At 41.6% G+C, this 21244-nt stretch overlaps 1 protein-coding gene across 2 annotated transcripts in view; it reads right to left on the bottom strand.

Moving 5' to 3' along the window:
- The window catches only part of Frem1 (FRAS1 related extracellular matrix 1), a 148398-nt gene that overhangs the window by 22963 nt on the left and 104191 nt on the right, over positions 1-21244 (bottom strand). The window contains exons 26-30 of one of the 2 annotated variants that reach the window (XM_036179029.1): positions 17804-18215; positions 12614-12815; positions 11586-11730; positions 2542-2671; positions 71-143 (exon numbers count right to left, since the gene is read on the bottom strand). In XM_036179029.1, the coding sequence (XP_036034922.1) occupies positions 71-143; positions 2542-2671; positions 11586-11730; positions 12614-12815; positions 17804-18215 (962 nt within the window). Of the gene's footprint in view, positions 1-70; positions 144-2541; positions 2672-11585; positions 11731-12613; positions 12816-17803; positions 18267-21244 lie in introns of both variants that reach the window. The other variant, XM_036179030.1, reaches the window with a different exon arrangement.

The raw sequence follows: 21244 nt of genomic DNA on the forward strand, positions 1-21244 counted from the left end.
GAAATTCTATAACATCCTGCCTCCCCAGCATCTTGAGACTGCTTACAGAACATGTAAACACAAAACATACCTGGGTCAAACTGGATCAGTTTGGATGATGTGACTGTAAAATCTTTTCCAACTACAGCTGACACTTGGTTGACCTTAGTAGGAAAAAAAAAGTCATTTAAAAAATAAAAGCAAATATTCTACACTAGAGAAACATTTACTTCCCTGCCATACCAGACTAAATTCATAGTCTCAAGTCTATTTTTAATGTTAGGTAAGATTTTAAAAATTATAATAAACCATTTTGGGTCCAGGCTTTGTGGTATATATATATTTTAAGTTAACTGGTTGCTTCTCCTTTTAAAAGTATCCAGTTATTGGGAAAAAGTAGACTGAAGTTTAAAACCTTATTGTTCTCTTTGTTACGAGTGCCGTTTTATTCCATTACCTCTCTTGGTTTTAAAATGGAGAAGGGACGGGGTTGAGGGGGAGAAGGGGGAGTGGGAAGCCCTGAGAGCCTGTGGTGCACTATTAGCCAGCTCTGAGGATTCCTGCAAGCTCCATGGCACTGAGAGCCCTTAGGCCAGATTAACCAAACACGTCCTGAGCATTGTTTTCCTGCTGGGATGAAACCATCACTCTGTGCCAACATGAATGAAGGCTTTGTGAGACTGACAGACCAGATAAGCAACTACGTGAAGGCACTCCAGACCCAGGACCCACAGCCTTCGAGGCCTTGTCATGAGAGCTATAAACATGGAAAACTTCCCTGGTCTAAAGCAACTACTGACAGCTCCACTGGCTCCCTGATCGAGGACTAAAAATCTAAAGAGGCAAATTTAGGTTTCTGAAGTCATGGTCTTAGATTGGCAAGGGAAGCCGACATGTTGGTTAAAAAATACCTGTGGTGAGTTCAGAAAAGGCCATTGAATGAGACCTTGGGTGAACATCATAGGCAGTCGTTAATTTTGTACATTTGTAAGATGTTGTAGGTGGTCAAGGCGGTGAAAGGAATGGAGTATACAATTTGAAGCTCTACAATGGACATTCCTGTGGTCTCAGACAATGGCTCTATCTCCACGCAAGATGCTAATAGGTTAATTGTCTGTCTAGAAACATCTTGCTGAAGAAGGGACTACCAACTAGGCTTCCATTTGCTCTTTGTCTGCAATGCCAAGGCTCCCCCCGTCTCCCGAACCAGCTTTTGCTGGGAAAAGGCAGCCCATTGTACACCTGCATCCACCATATGCTGGAAGTTACATTTGTCTGCATGGTTCTCTCACATGCAATTACCTAGGGTTTACCACCACTGAGTTTACAGAATCCTAGGTCAGAAAAGCATGTCTGAGGCAAGGTATTTGGAAAGACAGGTCAGGTGAAGGAGGACAGTTCGAAGAGGGCAAACAGCATGGGACAAAGTATGTCTTCTCTCTCTTCTCAGTCAAAGAGTCCATAAGAGCTTACGTAAAATGGCAGATTATACTCTCTATGGAGCTGTCCCCAAAGCCTCAGAGTCTGTACTTAATGAAGACGTGAACATTTAGGTATCAGGTTCAAACAACTTATGTAGACTAAGGTCCCAAGTCTACATAGGGAACCTTAGTCTACATAAGTTGGGATGAGTGTTAACACAGTTCTAAATGCTTCACTCAAATATGCTGTGAAGGACTAGGGGGTCGCTAAAAAGCTACAACAGGCTAACTCTCTTCTTCCCCATAGCTCTTCCTGGGGGTTATGGGAAATGCCAACTCTTCAACTTTGATAATAAAACCCCAGCAGGTCCGAGGAGACAGAGACCTAAATCCACTAGAAAGATAAACAGTGAGTCTGGGTGTGGTCAGGTTTAGGTCCACAGGGTTTTAACTCTTTATAACTGCAGGTAACAGAGATGCCATCTGTCCCAGAGGCTCCTCTCATCAGACTGAGGAGGAGTCTCTCTTGTTCTCCATGGAAGCACAGAAATTAGCACTGTCAACCTTTCTGAAAAGCTGTTCTCAAACTCCTTCCGCTCTCCAAGCCACAGGTTGTGCTCCAACCTATGGAAAGGATGACAAATCTGGCCAGAAGTAACGAAGTGGAGACTCCTTACACTTGGGGTGACTGTCCCAAAGTGTCCTACTTTTGCATGGCATGGATACATCTCAAGATGGTTCATGTCTCCTGTTTCACCTCATCCATGGAGGCATGGACAGTGGTTCTATTCCATTCACAGGTGACTGATGCTTGCTTTGGTCAATTCATAGGAACGAACACTCTACACCTTTCACAGTGGAGTTTAATACAGATCCACTAAGCTGGATACAGCTCTCTGTGAAATCAGACTTGGAAAGCTAAAGAGTGTGTAGAAATAGACAGATTTCAAAACCCAAAGCAGAATCCACTGAAGGGATAGGGACAAAGACGTTGTTGTGTTCTTGGACTCTCTGGTATATAGTGATACCCCTGCAGTCTGAAATTCTCTTGGCTAGTCTGAATTATTCTAAGAAAATCATCAGAGGCACTAACCAACAACGTTAAGTTCTTTCTTGACAATTTGCATTTTAGAGTTGTTACCTCTATGCCCACAAAGGCTGAGTCCATGGAATATCCCCTTCTGGTAACTTCCAAGGGCAATAAGCCCACATTCTCACAGACCTCATATTCAGTCTGGAACCATTCAATATAAGACCACTTCAGCTCCAAGCTGTGTATGAAAAAAAACAGGAAAAAGGTGAGTATAAGGGACCTATAAGACTGTCCTTCGGTTTGGTCAGCTAGAGGGAGACTGAGCACCGAGTTCCATCAAGGCAGCAAAGGAGTTTGGTTAACTCATACCAATGACAGAAATCTCTCACACTTATTTGGAGTCTTTGTTCATGCTCACTTCTGCATTATCTTATTTGATCCTTATAATGAACTTATAAGGGAACAGAGAAAGTGTTAGGAATTCTATTTTATCAATGAAATAAGTAAGAATAAAAGATTTCCAAAAGTCTGAGGTTGTTAGTGAGTAGGTAGAGGTTCAAATTTGAGTGTGAAAGCAAAGGAACCAGCAGGCATGCAGTTCAAGAGTCCATTCATTTTAGGAAGATCTCTGAACTTGGGTTTATTTTAATGAAAAGTTAGCCTCAGGATATGCTTAGGACTTAAAGTGTCTACATGCTTTGTACCTAATGCTGACTCCTCTTTCTGTGCATGTGAAAGAGATACAGTGGTCTGCAGCTTAGGTACAACCCCAGTCATCCCTCAGTGTCCACCAGAGAGTGGGTCAAGGACCCATGGCTGACGCTGACATGTGTCGACATTCAAGTCATGTACAGCCTGCACATATTCCTCTTTATATCTTACTTCATCTCTAGATGACTTACAATACAGTGTAAGTACAGTGAAAATAGCTGATTTACTATATTGTTTAGAGATTAATCATAAGAAAAGGGGTTTATGTGTGTTCAGTATGACATAATTCTTTAATAAATGATTTTGTATTATGATCGGTTATATCTGCAAAACCCCTAGGACACAGGGGGCCAACAATATACAGCTGAACGTGATTCATAAATACTTCTGATAGATCACAAATAAATCTGACACCAATGGAAATTGTCATAATTAATGGTTGTCATCTAAAGAACTTAAAAAGACAAAAAGGACTAAAATCAGGAAGTTTCAACAACTAGTTTATCCTCCTTGCAGGGCTCACAGGTCACTATCACATCATACAAAGTTCACCAACAAAATAACTGCAGAGCACTGGTTCTTCCTTAAGGATCACAGGCTAGAGGTGGAGTGACCTGCAGCATAGACTTACTACAAGGGCTCATGAAAAGATACAAATGTTGTACACATAATGTACACATAATGTGTTTATTCAATAGTTAGGAAACATCGTTGTTACTGCATCCTGGATTTCATTAAAATGACTTGATAAAAGCATTATTATATTAAAAAAATATTGGTTCACTTGCTGGTATTTGATGCAATAGAATTTAAGTTTAGCATAAAATAGATCAAGAAATTTTTTTTAAAAAAATATGTTTAAAGAGTAATAAAATAATAGTCAATAAGGACAATTCAAATGTCAATAGAAATGACATGCTACAAAGAATTCCTAAAGGACCCAGGTAAACAAGGAAGCAAAAAAGTGATTCAGGGAGAAGGTAGAGGAATAAATGGGAAACTGATACATGTGGATGGATTCGAGCTAGGGCTCCTAAGAGTCAAGTGAGTTCCAAAGCTGAGTTCTGCAGATCCACCCATTGCTGATGCTAACCATTGTAAGCAGGAATCAGTGCCCCTCTACAGACCCCATGACCTCAAGGCCTAACACTAAATGCAATTTGATTGCTGATTTAGATCAAGAAGGGAACAAATGAGGGGACTGTTCACTCCAGAGCACAGAGGGTCTCGGTGTTTGGCGGGGGAGGTGTATGTGTTTTCCAGATGCACCGTCTGAATTAGCTGGATGCCTGTAGGTAAAGGCTGTCACCAAACAATGTTCTATTTCTAGTTTTCTTAAAACTATTCACTATAAATAATAAATAATCTATTGAAAAGTCATGAAACTTAATTCAGGCTATAGATTTTTCCAGAAAAAAAAAATTTTTAAAGGAAAGCCTCCTATACCCTAAAGGTATGTGCAATATGTTCTGATTATGATTTTTTTTAGTTTGTTCTTTTACAGTAATGTATTTGCAAAGCTCCTTCTAGTCTTAAATTCTATGCAAATACATGAAAAAAAAAAAAAAAGAGAGAAAAGATGTGCCCAACCACTGTGGACTTTCCCTGCAAGAACCCACATGACTATAGGTTTGGTATTAGGTAGACACTCAGATGTAGGAGCCTAGAAGAACAATCTGGAAGTTCTGTGTGTATAAGCATCATGCAGATAAGATTGGATTGATATTTTCTAATGGACCCTCTTCTGACCATTGAGGGGAGTGTTTCTACAGGCAGAAATGAAGGCTAGCAGTGTGCCATGTGAGAAACACATCTGGTGGACTTCTCAAGCCGAATGGCAGGAGCCCCTGGGTCAAGCCTTCTCTACCTCACACTATGGACATTAGAGTCAGGTCTTTTTCTTTTTTCTTTTTTTTAACTAAAACTTTTTCTTTACTAGTTTTTCCTTTTCTTTTACAAGAGAATAGTTATTGTATTATTATACTGCAAGTCAACATGTCAAGTCCATAATTAAAAACTGTAAGTGTCAAATATACAAGTAATGGCATTTTATCCAATAATTCACAATTTTTTAAACAGTTTCTGCTATTTTCCACAATTTGAGTATCATTAAATAAGAATTGAAACACTTGACATCACAAAAAAAATGGCAGAACTTGCAATTAACTCTGTGACATTAGTGATCTGTCTCCTCTTCATTATTTTATTCTTTAAATATAGATTTTGCTACTATGGCCTATTTTCAAGAGTTGTTCTTGATTGAAAAAAAATAACCAAATTGTGAAAAGCCTCTGTGTTGTACAATTTTGTTAAATGATATAGTCTTGGAAAGTAGAACATCTAGTCAACTTAGAATACACATCTATTTCTGTCATAAAAGGTAACTTTAAATCTACATTAAAATGAGTGGAATTTAAACCAATTTTACAAGGACTCTGCTTTTATACGGTCTTTTTCTTTGTTTGTTTTCTGTTCTTTCGTTTGTTTGTTGTTGTTTTGGTGTTTTTGTTTTTGTTTTTTTCAAGACAGGGTTTCCAGGATTTCTCTGAATAACAGCCCTGTAACTCTCTCTGTAGACCAGGCTGGCCTTGAACTCACACAGATCCTCCTGCCTTTTGGGTGCTGGGATAAAAGGCGTGCGCCACTACACCCGGTAAGTCAGGTCTTTCATGCTGTGGGTGGCAGCCTACACTCTGAAAGGTCTAGCGGCACCTTTGATCTTTCCACAGCGGATATTGTTTCATACTTTACCATGTTTTTACCATGCTCACAGCCATCAAAACTGTTTCCAGACTTTGCAGATGTCCCCTGGGAGGAAAGGCTCCTTCAACTGAGAGCTACCACTCTGCAGACACTCAGCACAGCAGAGGAGCTGATTCTAAATGAAAGCTACATGTTGGTCTCCAGCAACCACTTTTGGAAACAGAAGACATTGAAACTGGATCACATGCCTTGAGGCTGCTGGTCCCTCTGCCAGTCAGTGACTCAAAGCAGTCAGACACAAGAAGAAGTATCTGGACACCTCATTTAACACCCCAGATTCTTTGCCAAAGCCTAATTTTCTTCAATTGCCTTTATCCTGACATGTTTTCATGCATAACACACTGTCTAGTTTATTTGATGCTAAGCACGCTCCCTGGGAGCAGCCTTTCCTTCCTTATCTATGACAACTCACTTGCAGAGTGTGGAAGACACCAAGTATCACAGAGTCCTCGACAATTATCTGTTCATTGTACTGTTTCCTGGGCTGAGAGACCGAAAGAAATGTCCTTCTCCAGCATCCTCAGCACCTTTCATCCACCTTGAAAAGAATTCTGGGCCAGAACACTCTCACATGTTCTTTATAGTCCCGACTTACTCTGTACTCTTTGACCATTATTGCTCTGACCCTGTTAGAGAGAAGATGGCACCAATGTTTGGTGGCAAAGTGTGGTTTCTTAAACAGGCACGTGTGGTATTCTCTGAGGCATATTGTAGTTCTCAACACCGGGCATATCTGGAGACAGTGCTGACCATCACAAGTGGCAGAAGGGTGGTCCAGGCATTTGGTGGGTAGAATCTAGGGATGCTGCTTAGCAGCTGTGCACAGGACACTGGCCTATGACAAAGAATTCTATTTCCCTACACACAGACAGCACCAACACCGAGAGAGCCTGTTTTACAATTTTAAAGAACGGTGCTTTTTGGTACTTTATTTTGCATCTATTTGGTTCATGTATATGAAGAAACAACAAAGTGAAAGCCACAGGTTCGAACATTAATTTGGGATCTGGGACGTCAATCTAGGTTAATAAGAAGGCTTCAGCCTCTCCCTGCCTCGGTTTCCTCACTTCTCAAAGCACACTAAAGACAAGCCATACTTCAAAGGACTTAAATGAACATCCAGGAGTGCTCATTAAGCATGGCGAGCATCTCCGTAAAAAGGTTTCATAGGAGCTAAAATTATGATTAAGTCATTATTCCTATAACTAGATCTTCACTTATAATCAGGTAGCACATGACTTCAGAAAATTATGCTAAAAATTATTTTTTCTAAGCATTCTATCTCAGGTTTATCAATTCAGAGATGATGCTATTAAGCCTGATAACCTTGTACTCTGAACACCTGTGTTTCCCAGTTTCATTTTCTCTTGTTAGTGGGGAGTGGTTAGCCGAGAGGCCACCGAAAGAGTGGAGGAAACAGCACTTTGGAGTCCCACCTTGCAACCATTCATTAGTGTGGGGGTGCGGTCAGTTCCTCTGTCTCTCTAGGCGTTGGTTTTCATTATCTTCAAATGAGAAGAATTACAGTCACATCAAATCATTAAAACTAAAACTAGTTAATGTGCACAAAGCACCTGTACACAGTGGGTGCTTAATAAGTGCCATTTTCTTTCCCTTCCTCTGTGCTTTCCTTAGCTCTAGACTGGGGATAAGCATGTTAACTCTAGGCTGTAGACACCGTGCAGGCATTAGTAACCAAATGGGCTTCAACCTCTCCCCTTCCAAGGTGTTTCATAAAAGCTGTTTAAATGTTGTAAACTTTGCCTGATAGAAATTCCTTTCCTTTTACATTTCTTTTGACTTTTCTCCTTTGAGGCCAAAACTCAAACAGAATAGCTGGGCGCAGTTGCCAAAAAGGACAAGACCCAGTGTAGGAGGAACCACTGAATGAGACGGTCCATAGGGACCAACATTTCTTTTGAAGTTAATTCTCTTTCTTTTTCTTTTCTTTTCTTTCTTTCTTTTTTTGTGGTGTAGGAGGGCACGCATAATAAAGAGGTCCACATGGAACTTATACCAAGAAAATTACATTGGGGTAAGTTGGCTTCATTTTCCAGTCTACAAAGATGTTTTCAATGAGTGCTGTGGGCCCTGTGTACCTTGCTTAGGTTCTGTAGTTCATCTGGACGGCCAACTTGAGCCAGAAAACAGCACAAGTTTGTGAGTGAGTCATGCCAAGGCCAGAGCCAATAAGAGATGAGCTTTCTGAGACCCAGAGGTCAGGGTTCACATTCAGCTGCCAACTGTTGCGCTGGCTTAGAGAGAATTACTTCAATGCTTTAAGTCTAATGTCCTTATTATCTTTGGAGGATTGTGTTTTAAGCACCTAACACATTGCCTAGACTTTAGGCACTTAGCCAAATCTAAATCTTGAGACAAACATCCATGGATGTTAAGCTTCTATTTATAACACTGTCTTCCATGTGTTCCAAGACAAATTGTCGCCTGCACTAACATGGATGGGGGAGGGGAGAGGAGAGGTGGCTCTGTAGCCTGTTAAGGTGAGATGTGCTGCACAATGAGCCATCTTTCATTGACTCTCAATAACATGATCAGCTTAATGACTTTTGACATGATATTATGAAACGCACTCACCAACTAGCCAGCTGCTGGTAACGTGATTAATCTCACCAGACCAAATTTTCCTGTGGTTGATGAGCTAGAACATTTATCGATCCTTCAAGACTAATAATGCACAGAAAGTACAATAGCAAAACACAGAAAAGCTTATTGGGAATACATATATGGACTGTTTTGTTGGCTTTGTGAATCACCCTAAAATCAATATCCAATTAGAGATAGGCTTTAGCCCACCAAATATTCCAGGATACTTCCTCAAACAGTCAATGGAATTGATGTAAGTGCTCAGGGGAATTAACACTAGCAGTAGAAACTGCAAGATACATTTGCTAAGAACTGAAATACAAGGTTCTACTGTACGTTGGACCTCACTTGTTTAACTAAAGTAATTGCAGTATTTCCCCATTGTAAAGACCAGAAAGCTGTTGTGAACAACCACTAAATGGTGGGGCCAAATGCAGACCTGCTCCACTCATGTCCAAAGATAACTATCTATACTATCGTCCCCAGAGCATTAGATATGGAGGCCACCCTATGTTGGTAGTTATTCACATTTTCACAAAAAACCAGGTAAACCTTAACATCTTGGATGGGTAAATAGGCCTTTGTCCTTGCAGCTTAGATGGGCAATGCCTACCAGGAAAGAAGAGCCTACCGAGCATAAGGAAGGGCAAGGGGGATGGTGGGCCACCTGGGCTAGTGAGGACTAAACCCCAGCTCCCATAAAGTTTCTTTCAGCTCTGCACCTGTTTCCTTGCCTGCAAATTCTAGATTATGATGGGACCCAACTATACATGGTTTCAGTGATTAACTGAATAACATCAGATAGAATCCAAAGTAATGAAATTCCAAATGCCTATGGTTCATATTGTTAAACAGGCGCTTGCTGGTCACTTTGTGAAGACACATCACTATTTAGAATTATTAGAAAATGTTTTTGTTTTTTTTTTATTTTAAAAAGTCTGTGTGTCTGCTTGTATGTGTGTGTGTGTGTGTGTGTGTGTGCAGGCACAAGAATGCCACTGCCCTTGTGTAGAGATCAGAAGACAACTCTTGAGTGTTGGATCCAAGGAATAAACTCAGGGGATCAGAACTAAACAACGACCTCTAAGTTGGGTTTCCTCCCTTGGTGTGCAATCAGAAAAATGTGTGCTTAGTTTCAAGGGGGGACCCACATCTACTTGGGCATAACTTTCCCACTCAAATGCTGAGATAAATGCTGAGCAATTTCTACTTCCCCGCCCACTCAAAAGAAAATAACATGAAGCCTGTTGGAACCAAATCTGAGTTATTTTTGAATTAGCTGTCTACAGGCATTTTTTTCTTCACAGGTTCTAGCCATTTCGAGGTGATAGGAACATCTCCAGCATGAGCCTGTGAGAAGTGATCCCCGTGGAAGCAGGCATGCCAATCTCAAACAGCCTCCCCGGAAGTGATAACTCCACTATCTGTGTGATGTAAACTCTGCTGTGGCTTTCTTAAGTAACTGTCATGGTTACCTAGAAACACAAAGCATTTTCACTAAGCGATGTCCTTGCCAACAACAAGGCAGCAAAAGGGTATGTGTGCAAGAAAACCTAGTGTCATCGCTGGGGGACACGTTGTCACCCACACCATGCTGGCATGTGGAGGACCAAAGGTTTGTACTAGCTCAGGACAAGTCTGATCAATACTATGTGTTTCAGTAGAACAACTTTAAAAAGATTACAAAGCTGAGTGAAGTCAATTCGTTAATATTTTTAGAATGTAAGTTTAAAATTTTTTCTTGAAAATATAGATATTTGTTTGAAAAAGCAAGCCATTGCTAGCTATTCTTTAGACTGTGACCTGCCCCCCAGCCCCCAGGAGTTGGTCCCCTTAGGCAGAGGCAGTTTAATGGGTGGGAACATTTGTTTTAATTTATAATCTCGTGGTTTTAGGTGCAGGTGCCCCGTCTTCCTTGCTCTTACCTGCTTCCTAACTCCCGGTGTTGTGAGCCTGGCATATGGCAGCCACAGGACCAAAGCCTGTTGGATTAGTTTATAGAACCCACGGGTGAAGGAGTGTGCTTGAACAGGCAATGGAGGCAGGGTCAGGTCGGGTTTCAGCTACAGGATGCAGGTTTTTGCTAACAACGACTATAGCAACCTCTGCTGGCGAATGGTGGAACTACACTACAGGTTGGGGGAAGAAAAACAGTGGTACTGAGAGAGTATTTCCTCATCACGTTTCTCTTCCCATCCACATTTCATCAGAGAGGGAGCATAGTAGGGGTGTGCTCATTTGTGCTATTTTATATGCCTCGAATATGGCAAGTGCAAAATTTAGAAGGAACGAGTCACTTTTCTCTGAGGTGTCTGGGAAAGGCAGTAAATAAAGAAAAACCAATGCAGCACAAGAAATGGACGGATGGGCCTTCACTATGACCATCTGCCAGCCAGTAAATTATTAAAAGTCTGTACCCGAGAAGCATCTGGAAAGGAGGCACAGACACTGAAATCATTCTGCTCTGTTAATCTCGTTAATATTGCGAATTTGTTCTCATGATGCTGAGTGGTCTACATCACATATATTTATGTTTCTAAACATCACTCAGTATCCTCTCACATCTACTTCTGCTTATGTTATCTTCATCTTGCCTATAAGGCTAGCTAACTTGCAATGGCATTAGCGTATTTTCTCTCTTTTTCATAAGAGAGAATACATTTGGCTGCTCTTTCCTATTTCATGCCACCCCCACCCACCCCGTAGTTCAGAAGCCAGTGGTGACTAACACGGTCCTAGAGTGACCTCTGGCTGCAGCATGCACACACCGGTTTTGAGCTCAGTCCTGAAAGCCCTCTAATAGTAACTTGCCAGTGTGTGAAAGGGGGTGCTCTGACAAGCACGATGTAAAAGACACCGTTCACTTAACCTTTTAGTCTTTATAATCTGGAAAGCTACTGGCTTTTCCATCATCTAGAAATAGTACAACAGAAATCCTTTCTCCAAAATAAATTGTGTAAGCATATGAAAGAGTCCATCAATTTACCCTGTTATGTCTGGTTTGGAAAAGACTTTCTTAAAGGGATACATTCTAAACATGACATGTAGAACAGCCAATGAATAATTGAAGTTACCTGTGAGGAGTGGCAGTGTTCCCTGCAGGGTCCATGAGCTGAAATTCCAGGATATCTGAATTCACTTGCAAAGATGGGTTTATGATGTAAAGAATGGTCTTACTGCTTAAGTCCTTCTGGCTAAATTGCTCATGGATAAATTCACCTACAAGCAAGAAATAAGTGAATCTCACAGGTTAATCGAATCAAACATCACTTAAGAATTGATAAAACTACACAGCTGTTTGGTTTTGAAACACAGCTTTAAGGAATAGATCAGGACTGGAGATGTAGCTCAATTGGTAGAGTGCTTGCCTAGCATGCAGGGAGCACACCTAAAATCCCACATCATGACACACATAGAGGGAGAATGATCAGAAGTTCAAGGTCACCCTCCGCTACAACACAAGATTGAGGCCAGCCTGGGCTACCTGAGACCTTATTTCAAAACAAAACAGCAAAAGTCTATTTTAAAAGAAAATTAACATTTATTGCAACTATGTTAAAATTCAAATGCAATGGACTCAAATTCATCTTTAAATTTGCTTTGCTTCAGAGATACTTGCCTTAAAGAGAAAGGAAATAGGAAATGAATAAAACCCATCACCTTTTAATTAATAAGATATTGTGATCATTGCCCTCCTGAAGTAGAAATAATATATAATCTACCAAACCATTAGAAAAAGAGATTTTTAAGAAGCTGATATCATTTAGAATTCATAGTAGGAGGACATTAGTCTCTAATATCAATCTGACCCTAGTTGTGTTCTGAATATAAAACAACCTGCAAAACAAACAAACAAAAATAAACAACATAAAATGGTGAAGCTGAGCATCTGTGTGTCCGAATTTCTTTCACCTTATGAAGATGAGTGTAGAAAACACAGCTTCAAATCCTCTTAGCAACAATATTGATTTAGAAACTGAGTCTATCAGCAAGTCCTGGGGAGCACTCACCAAATGGGCCTGCCCTTAATTGAGTTACTCTCTATCCCTGCCAGCAACTGGAGTTTAAAATGAGAAATTACAGGGATTAAGATGGAGGGTACCTGTGGTTATATTCTCCAGATGTCCATGCAATGGGCCTCGTAAAATCTTAAAGATGATCTGGTCATCCTCTGTGTCGGGGTCTGATGCCTTCAGCACATGGGAAGTGATGTAAATCCCGTAACAGCCATTTTTCAAGAGCCCCACTTGAGAAGGGGAGTGCAAGCGTGTGATCCGGGGTGCTGTTTTGTCCAGCTGGTCCACCTGAGTCATCAAGGTGACATTGCTCAAGGACCTTCTCTCCCTGGGCTACTCTGGGCTCCCATAGTTCAACAATGGCGAACTCCTCAATTTATAGATTACTTGGAATCCTCTCTGTTGGTTTCTGCTAACACCTGGCTTGTTCACCTTGTCCTAACAAATACAGAGACTAGGGCAGAGCCTGAATTTCCACCATAAACCTTCACTCAGCTTTATGATTTCTGATGTCTGACCCTCCTCACATATTAGCTTTAAGAAGGGAAATAGTGTATCTTCCCACCCCAATGCCCATTCTTGTACCTGGCAGCATGCCTGAACCATAACAGAAGCACATGGAATGTGCTAGAACTGACCCAAGAATTACATAGCAAATTTAATGTTAGCACCACAGAAAGATTTGCTGTGTTTAGTGAACTACATAAAAGAATCATAACTATTTACAAATGCCATAGACCTTTTCCACATGCTTCTTTGTTTGCTTTTTTTTTTTTTTTTTTTTTTTTTTTGGTATTTCAAGACAGGATTTCTGTGTAGCCTTGGCTGTCTTGGAACTTGCTCATTTTTCTCTTTCTTTATTTCTTTCTTGTTTGTGTTTTTGTTTTTGTTTTGCACATGCCTTTGCCCAAATGGCAAAAGTGTTGAATAGAAAAATGGAAACCGTTTATGACAAAAATCACCGAAGTGATTATCTTTAGACTATGGGTTATTTTACTGAAGCTGAACACCACATGACTCAACAGGTGGACTGGATTTTTGAGGGCAGTGGATGGACAGATAACGTGTAGCAGAGATGCAATCCCCGGGGCAAACTGGCTAGCCAGATTAGCCAAAACATCAAGCTCCAAGAAGAGAGACCCTGCTGCCTTCATAAAACAGAGTGATCAAGGAAGATACCCAAAGTCAGCCTCTAGCCACCAAGGGAACATGCATGTACACAGGAGCACACAAACATGCTTCCACATTTATAAACATGCATGCACACACACCACACACATGCAAAAAAGGGACATTGATGTTTCTTGTTCTAATTGATTATAAAATATTTTAATTGATTTGGATCTGAAAATTGTATGCTGGGACTTTCAGCACTTCGGGGCTTGACAGAAGGTGAGGTGTGAATGTCCTGATGATCACCTAGGGAGAGAAGCTTTACAGCCATGGCATCGTGGAAGAGGAAAAAATAAAAAGATACTAAGCCATATTAGGATCCTCCAGAACACGAGACAGCAGGTTGTTATTTTTATTTTTGCTGTTATATTTTTCTTATTAACCCAAGTGTTACAAAAGTAATGAGTGTCTGTTGTGGTCAATGTTTTTAAAAATGTATCACCATATAAACTCTAGTCACTTTGGTCCCTGTTGTGCCTCTGGCCATACCTATGTGCTCAGATATATTAAACATTTTGCTTCTACGAAAGCAGGTCTTTGACTTGGTATACCAGAAGGCTCTGTCTATCTTATGATAACTGGAGTTGAATTTAGTGACAATTCTCCCAGACATGTCAGTCCCATACAAAGCAATGGCAGCTCCTTTCATCTCCATATGACCTTGTCCCCTTCACAAGAGGACTGAAGATTTCAACAATCTTGGGAGTGTGTAATTTCCCACAGAATGAAGGTCTTGTGTGCCTGCTGGTACCAGTCAAGTACACCCTTCATTTGTTCACTTATTTATTTTTACTTTTCTATATCCAGTAGCTTTGCCCTCTTGGTTACTTGTATAACCACACAGAAACTGTTGATCCATGCTTGGGTCATGTATATGGGTCAGTGTATATACATGGCAGTTAATAAATATTGTATCATCTTGACAAAAACAGCTCTTGGAAGCAGGACACTGAGAGCATCTTCTCTCCTACATTGCTGGCAGGGCCAGTTGCTTCAGAAAAGCTGTTTGACCCATCTGCTCTAAGGGACCAGGGGGTCAAGGAAATCTTGGGACAAAGATCTCAGGCTTTCCCTGTAAGTTTAACACAATGTTTGTTTGTTTGTTTTTGCAATGGATATATTGCATATGTGATGAAAACAAAGCTTTACCACACCCAGCAGACAGCTTCTACAACTTCAGAGAAGGAACAGACTCTTAGAATAGCTTTGTTCTTAGAGGAAAACTGTGTTTCAGTTCTAGCACATTCTCTCTATTCCATCCTCATTCCCATCTCAGAAGTACAGAGTGATGTGGGACAATGCTCTTGTACACTGTAAAGATTTGTCACTCAAATTGGTTTAATAAAATGCCAATTGGCCTATAGCTAGGCAGGAAGTATAGGTGGGGTGACCAGACTAGAAGAATTCTGGGAAGAGGAAGGGCAGAGTTAGGAGTTGCCAGCCAGACACAGAGGAAGCAAGATGAGAATGCCACACTGAGAAAAGATACCAAGCCACATGGCTAAGCATAGATAAGAATTATGGGTTAATTTAAGTGTAAGAGCTAGTTAGTAATAAGCCTGAGCTACTGGATGAGCATTTATAAGTAATATTAAGCCTCTTGGAGTCAACTGTTTAAGAAGCAGCTACTGGGTATTTGGGAACAGGTAGGCAGAAGAGAAACTTCCAACTACAACAGGGAGCAGCTGGGTCTATGTGTAGAATTTGTAGCTCTTAGAAACATTCAGAAAATGAATCAAAGAAAGTATTTTTCAGTAGACACTGCAGCAACTGTGTATCAGTGACATCAACAGCATCTCCCCCGGTATTTGCAATTTCTCAGCCTTCATAGTGCCAAAGACTCATCCACTCCCAGAGACCCTGAAGCCAAATGTTCTAGGCCACAGGCACAGATGGTCTAGAAAAGAGTGCTTCAGCCAATGTTCAGCTCCACAGTCTTGGTAATGTAGATTGGTGAGCCTTACCCAGTCCATTGCCAGCCTAAAGAGAAAAGACTGGGGTTCCCCTAAAGAAATGAGAGCTTTGTCTCTCCACTCCTTTGAGATTCACAGCTACATCATCACCGTAGCTGCAAGTATTAGTCTACTGGCTTGCTTGAACAACATATCTTGAGCATTCCAGGGCCTAATAACATGAGGCAATTCCTAAATCAATTTTCACACACATACTTTCTCTCACATTCTATCAATCTGTATTGTCTATCTACACAGATATATGGATCCTGTACACAACATACACACACACACACACACACACACACACACACACACACACACACACGTTTCTCTCGGGAATCCTAACAAAGGCTAACAGGCAAGGAGAGAATATGACTATCTCACTAGTCAGAGAATATCCTGAAGTAGAATATCCCGTCTTCGTTGCTGTTGGTTGGAGTCTGTGGAACAGGGTGAACCCCATCCAAGAAGAGTAGATTTAAGAGCTCTGAGAGCCAGAACATACTTGATATGTTTTGACTAAGAGACGAAAAACACTCTGCCCTCCAAGAATCACTGAGAGTCAACAAACGTGGCAGTATGGAGAAGGACACAGAATTTGGAATCAAACAGACTTGATGTCTTTGATCAAATTATTTAACTTCTGATATTCAGTTTCTTCACGTATAAAATGTAGACAATAAAGCTTACTGCATAAAATGTTTATGAGAATCAAATGAGATTATGCAAAGTAGGTCTGATCTTTAGATAACAATTTTCCAAACTTCTTGGCTGTAAAGTGTGTTAGAGCTAGAGGATGGGAGGATGTACTATAAAAAACAGACATCTAGACATAACACAGGGCCAGGGCACTCACAAACACAGGGCAGCTGGTTATCTGCACAAGACTGAGCCCATGTACCTTTCATCATGGGTGGGGAAGGGAGCACAAGGCACCAACACCACTCCCTAAGGGCCCATGAGCAGCTAATGGTTGCTGGGAGAGAGAGAGAGAGAGAGAGAGAGAGAGAGAGAGAGAGAGAATCATTTTCTTCAGTGGTGTAGCTGTTAGTAAGTTCCACGTGCTCCCATGAATAACCTCCTACCCATGCTCATGCAAGCAACATTAATTAAACTCAGTGGGTCACACACACAAAGGAGATATGAAAGTGGGGGGAGTGGTGTGCTGGGGAATGGTTTCCGTGGGGCAGAGGAGGGTGATAAAGAGGGGGATGTGGAATACAAATAATTAAGATGCATTATATAGGTGCATGAAACTGTCTAGGAATTAAAAGTGGAAAAAAATGTTCATATCTGCTGCTGCTGTTATCATAATCATCTGTTCCTGGGTGATATGGATGCAGCCTTCTAAGCTTCCACACTTACATGTTTATTTGAAAATCCTTAACATGCCAGGAGATGACATGCCTGATTAAGCAGAATCCTTAATAGCGCAGCTGTAATTACAAATGTCTAGTGTGTACCTTAGACGTGTTTCAGGCAGTGTACAAGTGCCTTGGATACCTAATCCTGTTTCATTCCCACCCCAGTTCTACAGGCATACTTTCCAAAGGTTAGGAAGTGTGGTGGTTGGAATGAGAATGGCCCCATAGGCTCATGGATTTGAATGCTAACTCCCTAGTTAGTGGAACTGTTTGGGAAGGATCAGGATAGGAGGTGTGGCTTTGTTGAAGGGGTGGACTTGTAGGTTTCAAAAGTCCATGCCAGGCCCAGTCTCACTCTTTCTGCCTTGGGCTTGTGGGTCGGGATATAAACTCTCTGCTACTGCTCTAATGCCATGCCTGCCTTCTGCCATGTTCCATATCATGGTGGTCACAGACTAAGCAAGCCCCTAATCACATGTTTTCTTCTGTAAGCTGCCTAGATCATGGTACCCCTTCACAGCAACAGAACAATAACTAAGACAGAGGAGCTGAAGAGTTCATTTTAGGTTTCCCAGGTAATAAATGGCAACACGGAAATCCAAGCTTATGTCTGCCCGACTGAACTTCTACCAGTTCTGAAGGTCAGCCTCTTGCACAGTCACACTGATGGTCTGGCACGCTGCAGCCTGGGTCTTAATGCCAGAGGGATGGAAGTAAAGAAATACCACCTCTGAAATGGCTCTCTCCTCATCTCTAGCACAAACTGTGGGCCCGCCATACTTGCCTGGATTGTGAAGAGAACGGGCTCTTTCTGAACTTTCCCGTCCACAACAAAGCCTTGGTTCTTCCTGTCTGTGGCCAGGAAAGTAAAACAGTCAGCCTGGGAGCCGCCTCCAGAGTGCTGATAGGCCACACCCCTGCTGTCCACATCTTGCTGGGTAAAATTATGGCGAAGCACTTTCCCCCTCAGGTAGAGGTACCCATGGCGTGGGAGCTGGGCCAGAAGAAAGGTTAGGTTCTCTGGAGGTGTGTCAGGGTCGGTCAGCTGAAGGTGATCAGCAGACAAGAGGCCCTCAGCCCCTTCGGCCAGCTTCAGCCCTTTATTCCTGGTCACCACAGGCAAGGCTATGTCCACAGTCTCCAGTGTGATCTCAAACACCCCATGCTGGGTCTGCAGTCCATTGCTAATGGTAAATCTGGCAAAGAGAGGCAAGGCAGCCTTCAGCATGGGCCCTTGTCACCATCGACTGGAATGAAATGATAACACACACACCTTTACTAAAGGACATGCTATATTGAGACTCATGGACGAAGCAAGGACGAATTTTCAGAACACCCTTCCATCATTGAACCAATTGCTGGGTAATATACAAGTTGACCATTCTAAAGTCAAGAGCACTTTCCCAACACCATTGACGTCCCTCCTATATGAAGCAGGCAAGCTCGGTGCCATCTTTTGACCGAAAAGGGATTTCTTGCCCAGCTGGACTGACTGTATGAGGAGCTAGTATGGACTCATATATTTTTAATTTTGCAATAATATTTTTTTTCATGGAATGTGGAAAACTTAACTTTAAAGACTGATCACTGGGACCCCAGTATAATGAGACACTGAATAGACTAATTCATTCTAATTTATATTATTTTCATGTTTTTTCTAGTACCAGGTATTTAACCTAGAGATTTACATGTGCTAGTCTTGTAATCTACTACTGTACTATATTTCCAAACATCTTTTTTACTTCTGTAAAAAAAAAAAAATTCTGTGTGTGTGTGTGTGTGTGTATGTGTGCATGCCCATGCATGTATGTATGCATGCATACCACAGCACACACACGTGGAGTCAGCAGACAATCTCCATGTCAGTGTCAGATCATGCCTTCCACTTCTTTTGAAACAAGGTCTGTTGTTTGCAGCTTGCATGCCCGGCTAGCAGCCCCACCTCCAAGCTTCCAGGGATTCCTCTGTCTCTATTTCCCATCTGACCACAGGAATGTTGGGAATGCAGATGTGCACTGCTGGATCTGGCACTACATAGGTTCTGGGTATCTTGACTCAGAGCCTCCAGCTTGCACTTTACTCACTGACCACGCCGAACCTTTTTGCTTTTTAACTTTTTGAGACATGGACTCACTAATGTGCCCAAACTGGCCTTGAACTCATTATATAGCTTAGTTGAGCCATGAACTTTGAATTGTCTTGCCTTAGTCTCCTGAGCAGCAGGGATGACAGGCCTGCACCACCAGGTAACTAATGGTAAATGTAAAAACAGATCACATTATTCAGCAGTATTATATTCTAGCTGAGTCTCCTTTCTGGGCCTTCTTATCATGCTTTTGTAAGATGAGAGAATAGGCCAGTTCAACACCAGATCCCGCCCAACACCACGGGATTATGTGAGACTCTAACCTCCTAGAGTCTACTACATATTTGTCTCTGCACCTGCTTCATTTGAGGTATGGAGGGTTGACAATAAACCAGGATCCGTTCCCTGATGAAAAGAGCAGTTTAGATACATGGTGGAGGGCACAGACAGGGAGCTGGAGTTAGCGCTGGAACCCAGACTACTTGACTCCACACGCTCTGCTCTTACAGAGTTTTCAGTCCAACAACCCCCCCCCCACACACACACAAAGAGTTGTAGTCCCTAGGTACCAATGGCCAACTTTGAAAAGAAAGTTAAAAAGATGTGTGTTCTCTTACAATGACTGCTCTTACAATTGGGTATATGTTTTTGCTTTACATCAATCACTAAGGCTATTCTGTTCATTGCAGTCAGTCACATAGGAACAACAGATTCTGGTATTTCAACGTACTGTTTCTATTTTAAAGAAATGTAAGACTATCATACTAGTTAGCTTTAACTGTCAACTTGACTTAGCCTAAAATCACCTGAGATGGGAGGCTCTGTTAAGGGGCTGTGCAGATCAGGTTGGTCTGTGAGCATGTTTTGGGTCGGGCGGGGGGAGGGGGGGCTGTCTTGATTTAAAATCAGTGTAGGAGGGTCTAGCCCACTGTGGGCAGCATCATTCCATGAGCAGGTGATCCCTAGGCTGTATAATAAAGCCAGCTAAGCATGAGCCTGGGAGAGCAAGCCAGGAAAGAAGCAGCAACTACACATGGTCTCTGTTACATGTTCCTGATCGACTTTCTTCCCTGACTGACTTCCCTCAATTATGAGTCCAAGCCAAATAAGTCCTTTACTCCTCTAAACCACGTTTAGTCATAGTGTTTGAAGGGAAAGGAGGCTATGAATTTATGTAAATAAAACACAACTTTAAAACTCCAAGTTAGGAATGTACTACTTTCAAATGAGATTGACAAATTCACCACAGACCAAAGGCATGAATGTACTGAGAGTTACTCAGAGTTGCTTCTTAGCAGTTTCTCTCTATTAATGGTTTCTAGAATATATATGCAGGATGCATACTCTACTGAGACAAAAACATATGGAGTATTATCATACTGATGTAAACATTTCTAATAGCATATTTCACTGGAACATAACATTAAATCACAAAAAATCTCTTTGTTTTAATTAGAGAAAGAACGGCATTTATTTTGCAAGTCTGGCATATTTGACTAGGAAATTCTTTATCCTCAGTGAACTGGCTCTTAGGCTTCAGGATTTGGGGGTAGATGCTTTATTTTTGACCAGAAAGGAACCTGGAACCAGGTTGTGAAACCAGCTTTTGTGGGACAAAGGACTCAGGGAAAGTATACTTAGCAAAAAATCAAGACAGGTTTGGCTGAGTACAGATTTTGCTTTGAAGGTTACACTAAAAGGTTTTGGTTGTTAGATTAATAATTTCATACATGTATACAATGTGTGTTGATCAAATCTACCTCTCTCCTCCAAGTTTTCCTCTACTACTTTTCTTTCCCAACTTCATGTGCTTTTTTTTTTTTAATTGAGTTCACTTAATGCTTCCTGTATGCTCATGGATGTGGGACAATCTACTGGAGAATGGGTAGTGCCTTAGAGTTGACATCCCTGATAAAAAAGTGACTGTCTATCCTTCAGCACTCATCGACTCCTAATGGCTCCTCGGCTAGGGGTGGGACTTCTTGAGCCCCTCCCTCTCCATGCTGGCATTACGGCTGGCTTGGTCTCGTGCGTGCCATCACAGCTGCTGTGACTGGTGTATGCAATGGCCCTGCCATGCCCACCAAAGACTGTGCTGCTGCAGTCTTCCACTACCTCTGGCTCTCACCATCCTTCTTC

The sequence above is a fragment of the Onychomys torridus genome, chromosome 2, assembly GCF_903995425.1.
Source record: "Onychomys torridus chromosome 2, mOncTor1.1, whole genome shotgun sequence".
NCBI lineage: Eukaryota > Metazoa > Chordata > Mammalia > Rodentia > Cricetidae > Onychomys > Onychomys torridus.